At 41.2% G+C, this 6,079-nt stretch overlaps 1 protein-coding gene and 1 pseudogene across 1 annotated transcript; both read right to left on the reverse strand.

Annotated features, from left to right (window-relative positions):
- Window positions 1-3,424: 3,424 nt before the first annotated feature.
- LOC147434329 (uncharacterized) lies at window positions 3,425-4,000 on the reverse strand. The gene has a single exon (XM_086489617.1). The coding sequence runs from the start codon at window positions 3,998-4,000 to the stop codon at window positions 3,425-3,427; it is 576 nt and encodes a 191-aa protein (XP_086345743.1).
- A 411-nt stretch (window positions 4,001-4,411) lies between these two features.
- Window positions 4,412-5,702, reverse strand: LOC147434330 (uncharacterized; annotated as a pseudogene).
- Window positions 5,703-6,079: the final 377 nt, after the last annotated feature.

A 6,079-nucleotide genomic window follows, 5' to 3' on the forward strand; every position in this document is an offset into this window, starting at 1 on the left:
TCAGTTCTCGCGGCGGCATGGTCAGTATTAGGGTTTACTCTTTTCTATTTTTTGTATTGTTTTATAAATGTCGTTATATGTTTATACTTACTGAAAGCTGTCTTATTTTCTTTTTTTGCAGAATCCGACAGATACGCCGCTTGGACGCGATGAGACGTCTGACTAGACGACGTCAGTTTAGCCGTAGCTAGATAGCATTAGTTTAGGGTTTCCCATAGCTTATGTATCATGAGACGGATTTTATACGTCTTTTTGAACCATGTATATTATTACATTTGTCACCGCAGTTCCTTTTGCCAATCAATTCTTTATGCCTATGATGTTGTACAATTGTCATTATTACATTTGCCAATCAATTCATTTTGCCTATGATGTGTACAATTGTCAATTTTACGCTTGTCAATTTTGCAAACAATGCGTCTTGTGGGTGACTATTTTGGGTCTATTATCTACCTTGCACTTTTTTTAAAAAGTGAATCAAGTACAATATGGTTGATGGGTGGCAGGGCATTCTTTTGACATGTGTTCTTTGAAAAAATCAGCATGTCTCTTTTCAACTCAAAAGTCTTTATCCTTGTTGACGTGATCACCTTTACCATAAGATTTTCCCCTTTACTCCTCCTGTAACTACATTGTTGATGCCCAATCACTGCTTCTAGTAACAGTGAACTGTTACCTACCAAATACTTATGGTGCAGTAAAAAATATTTACCATGGGTAAAAAAAGTTATTGTAGGTAAAAAGTGATTTGTATTTACCATGTAGGTGAAAAATATTTACTGTAGGTAAAAAATATTTACTGTGGTAAAAACGGAGTATGCTGTGCTGTGAGTCCACACGAACATCCTCGTGTAAATTTCACTGGAAATTCACACCTAGAATGGGCTATTCTGTAAGATATAGGTTGTAGGCATGCATAAGAGCTCGTTCCCACGTATCTTCTGTCCATGGCAGTTTTTACTCTTTGGTGCTTGTGAAGTAGATTTTTCTTCTCTTTTGAGATCCCTTGGACTAGAGTATCCTCATCTCCCCAACAACTGACAGTGCCTTTATTGCATCTTTAGAAGGGGTCCTAAAAACCATGCATCATATATCTGTCCAAGCTTGTGAGAAGGGAGGCCTACACCAACAACTCTTGGCTTTGTGATGCAAATCCAGCCAAGATCCAAGCTTCACTGCATGCTCATCTCCTCTACCATGCTAATTACTAAGCTATGCTAAGCTTTTATGAATGATTGTGTGAGGAGATATACTTCTTTCTTGTAAGAATACTCCTTTTCCCTCTCAATCTACTGTCATACCCCGCTAGCTCTCACCATCTTCAGAGGTGTGTGAGGTCTTGGGTTTGAGACCGTGTGGGATTTGATGTTGTGTTTTATAAGTGTTCGGCTAGCGCTTGGCTTGAAGCTTCCATCTTCATTGCACTAGCTAGTTATTGAAGGAACACAAAGAATTGTATTGTAAAATATCTCCCTTGATTGGGGGAAACCTATAATACAAGGCTTTTCGGAGGGGGAACTGGCTCCAAATAAATCCGGTCCTCAACTGTTGTCAATAGCTTAATTTCTCTCTCTTTTGAAGTATTGTTCATGCCTATCTAACTAGGTATTATGCTTTTTGTTTCTCTCTCAACCCAAGCACTCTTGTTATGCTCATTAGGAATCTATTCTAATGAAATGCTCACTTTGTTCATGCTATTTTTCGCTACACACTAGTTACTAGGGCATTAAATGTTACACACACACACGCGCGCACACACACACACACACGAGCTTTTTGAACAAGCGTGTCATCTATGAGGCGTTGGATCCTGACAGGCATTTGTTTTTGCCCCAGTGCCTCTCTTGGCCGACATGCGTTATGAGATGAGACCCCTCCTCTTCTCTCACTTCATCTTCATCATGGAGGTCTACTTCCATGCCATCATTGTTCAACCCTCCTACATTAGATTCTGCACCATACCTTGTTCATCTTGCGGTGCTTTGTGTTGTTGGAAGATGCCCTTGGCACTGGAGAGAGAGAGAGAGAGAGAGAGAGAGAGAGAGAGAGAGAGAGAGAGAGCTACTTTAAATGTGTACACAAATAAATGATTTGTAGATGTTTATATGTGTTAGAATTCTCAAAGTGCCGGTATTTAGTCGCATTGAATATATCGTTTATAAGACACATATTACAATATGGTTAAATCCTCTCAAATGTCAATTATATGCATGTAGAAGTGTATGTGTGTGTGCTCACATGATATATGCACGAACATACTTGTGTGTTGAGTGTCTATATCATAAAGACACATACGACCACATAGTTTATTCACACTTATATACTTCTTTTAGAAGCTGGACACACCCCACGGCATCTAACTACTCGGTGGACTATTATTTTTTGTAATTATTCATTCGTCAAAGAAAACCCGATTTTTCACCTTGTAAATATTGGAACTTACAGAAGTTTCCAGCTTGTATCCCAGTTTTGATAGTTAGATGGAGTAGATGGATGATTTTGGAACTTTAGGGTTTGAGAAGTTGTAAGGTATATATACCACTTTTTGACCTTAATGAAAAAAACCCCTTTTGTCATTTTAAAACAAGTTTGAAGTCTGTGAGTGAGCGTACTGTGTACGTGAGAGAGAGTGTGAGCTTTGTCTTGATGCTACGTATGCTACGGTGGTCGGAATCGAGTGCGAAGAAGTGCAGCGTGTTGCCCCCGACTTGAGCTACAAGCCGATACCAACATTGTGCGTGTACGGTCCGGCTTTGGGAGGTCCTTCTACGAGCTTCATCGGTTGTTTGGGTGAGCATACGTTATCTGATTTCGCATTGTAGCATATCCACGCGTTCACATTAAGTAGAGCTACACATTAGGCACTTCAGATTTCAAAAACGAAGACCTGCAGATTTCAGCCAGACATCCTACGTGTTTCTGCACCGGGTGTTTTGGGCCATGATTTTGGTTCATAGACCTTAAGGAGAGTGGCCTATAGGTATTAGTAGGGTCTCCTTCAAGTTCTATGGTGTTTCGAAAGTGTTTGATGGGTGTTCGGCTCTAGCAAGCGTTGTAGGAAGATTCCTCTTTTGCACTTTTGAAGACTGTGACTTAGACAATCGGTAGGGACCTCTGTAGGAATTAGTTAGGAGTCGGTCGAGTGTAGGTTGACACCTTATGCTTGCTTCCACGCGCCTGCGGGTCGAGCTTCGTCCTTAGTTGACATTACTTGTTAGGTGAGTTCTCGTTGTGCTAACGTCCGTCGCGGCGTACCCGTCAAACAACTTCCAGAAATAAGTATGGAGATGAAGAGTATCATGTGTACATCTTTATCTTCCTCCCTCTCTCTCCATTCATACAGGGTGATCATGCTTGTGTGAAGAAGGTGCTACCATAATACAAAATAACTAATTGGTGAGAGAACTTTCTTGGGATGAGATACTTACGTTCTGTATCTTTGGATAAGGATGGTAACTCGTATTCCAGGTGTTGCTAGGTTGGCAACTACTCTAATAGCACACGGAAACCATATCTTACTAGTAGTTTCATTTTTGTGAAGATTTAAAAGACTAAAAGACCGCTCAATATTCTCTCTAGTGGTGGAGAATTGGGAAGGAAAGTCGCTTGCTATCCTCACAAAAGTTTCATTAGGCTTCTGGATTGTCTTGTTCCATGTGAAATCCTTGCTGCTTCTTTGCACGCATTGGTTATACTCCTCAAGGGTAGAATTCACTCTCTCATCATACAGATTTGTCCTAATAGTCCAATACAAATTCATGTCTAGCAAACTTATCCTGTCTTTGTTGGTGTTGTTGGACACGTCCTCTACAGCTACACAAGTTAGGTTCTCTTCAGAGAATGCATCGAGTATATGTTTATGTTGGCTCGCATATCCTTTATGTGAATCTTGTAGATCAACCAATAAACTATCTTTAGTCAATAATGTTTGCTGCCATGTCTGGGTTATGCCGCAAGTGCCAGATATTACAATATTCTTAATATACCATCCAGATATCATGCTATCTATATAAAACAAGCACATACATTAAAAATGTAACAAAATCATACACGAGAGAGAGAGAGAGAGAGAGAGAGAGAGAGAGAGAGAGAGAGAGAGAGAGGAGGAGGAGGAGGAGGAGGAGAAGAAGGAAGAGGAGGATTGAGAACATCCACATGGACGGACACACACACACACCCACACATGTGTGTGGATGTTATCAATCCTCCTCTTTCTTCTTCTTCTTACTCTCTCTCTCTAAAAAAAAGACGAAAAAACAACGAAAAACATAAAGAAGATTGTCATAGCTTCTCCAATACACTAACTCTAAGGTGTGACCAAAGGTAAAGAAGATAGTCATATCTTCTCCAATACACTAACTCTAAGGTTCATCCAGCTTAATAACTTCACTGCTGATTTGGAAATGAAAGGTTATGCTAAGAATATACGTGGAGCGAACTTGACACTGTTGATACCCTCACCAACGTTTTACTTGAGAAACCCTTTTGTAGGTTGAAACCAAGTTCTCCTTGTATAGGGGTTGAGAATATCAATGGTGAGACTTTGCACATCAAATGGAAAGTTGTGAAAGTCCATTTGACTTGCACATGTGCATCCATGTTAAGATACCATAGTCTCCTTCAATAGCAACAGTCTATGCATTCTGTGATGCATTGGTCTATTGAGGTTTTGTCCTTCGATCCCATGTAGATCGCAACCCGCTAGACGTAGGGAGTATATGTTTATGTTGGCTCGCATATCCTTTATGTGAATCTTGTAGATCAACCAATAAACTATCTTGAGTCAAGAATGTTTGCTGCCATGTCTAGGTTATGCCGCAAGTACCTGATATTGCCATATTCTTAATATACCATCCAGATATCATGCTATCTACATAAAACAAGCACATACATTAAAAATGTAACAAAATCATACACGAGAGAGAGAGAGAGAGAGAGGAGGACGAGGAGGAGGAGGAGAAGAAGATACCATAGTCTTTTTTCAATAGTTGTGAAAGTCCATTTGACTTGCACATGTGGCATCTATGTTAAGATACCATAGTCTCCTGCAATAGCAACAGCCTATGCATTCTCTGATGCATTGGTCTATTGAGGTGTTGTCCTTCGATCCCATGTAGATCGCAACCCGCTAGACAAAGGGGGGGCACCCAAACATTGTCACAACACGCCAGCGATTGAGGGTTGTTATCGCAGAGACGACTGCAATTCCCATCCATATCCTTTCCATATGAGAATTCATCAATGTAATCAAGCCAATGACAGATCATTTGGAATTGGGCCTCCAAGGTGTAAAAGAGGACATGAACCCTAGAAGCCCACAGTTATATAATATATATATAGCGCGCGCGCACACACACACCCAGACGCTGACTACCCACGGGATCGACGTTCTTGAGTTCCACAAGCTGGAGGTCGTAGAAGACGAATTTCATGGGTAGTTTTTCTGACAGAGGCTGTGCTGGTGCCGTCCAACTGCGGAACGTAGGAGATGAGGTTGTCGTTGCTGTCAATACAGGCACCCACATCCAGCAGCCTGGCCAAGTCTGCGTGGCCTAGAAAGCCCCTATGCGCCCTGGAAATTTGCGCTTTGTGCCGGCTAAAGCAGCTGCGTCATCGGGCTGCTGAGTGCCGACGGAAGCCGCAGTACCGCAGCCCGCCAAAGGCAGACTCATGAATATGATGAGCGCCGGCAGAAGCATCATCAACACATGATTATTAGATGAGTATCTTATCAACCGCAGGCGTTGTGCCTGCTGGCCCCGAAGTAGAAAAGTGCGTTCATAAGGTAAGCGTGGGCTATTTCTAATTGAGCAATAAACACAACCAAAGGGGACGTGGGAGGTGGAGCTCCAAGAAATTGATATTGCACGGGACTTTCTAGACGAAGAAGAATTCTAATTTAATGGCCCTCTTATATAATGCTAAATTTGTGAATCATGATACAATTGAATCTCCACTCCTTTGCAACGATGATTCCTTCTAACTTCCGAAATTCCAATAAATGTTTTAATTATATGATAGTCTCAAAAAAAATTGCATGCTACAATAGAACCCACATAAGTAACCCATAGGGTCAAAG

The sequence above is a fragment of the Adiantum capillus-veneris genome, chromosome 19 (assembly GCF_014529385.1).
Source record: "Adiantum capillus-veneris isolate H3 chromosome 19, ASM1452938v2, whole genome shotgun sequence".
Taxonomy (NCBI): Eukaryota; Viridiplantae; Streptophyta; class Polypodiopsida; order Polypodiales; family Pteridaceae; genus Adiantum; species Adiantum capillus-veneris.

What these genes read in the sequence shown, in the direction of transcription:
- LOC147434329 (XM_086489617.1), bottom strand. Translation starts at nt 4,000, where the DNA reads ATGATATCTGGATGGTATATTAAGAATATTGTAATATCTGGCACTTGC.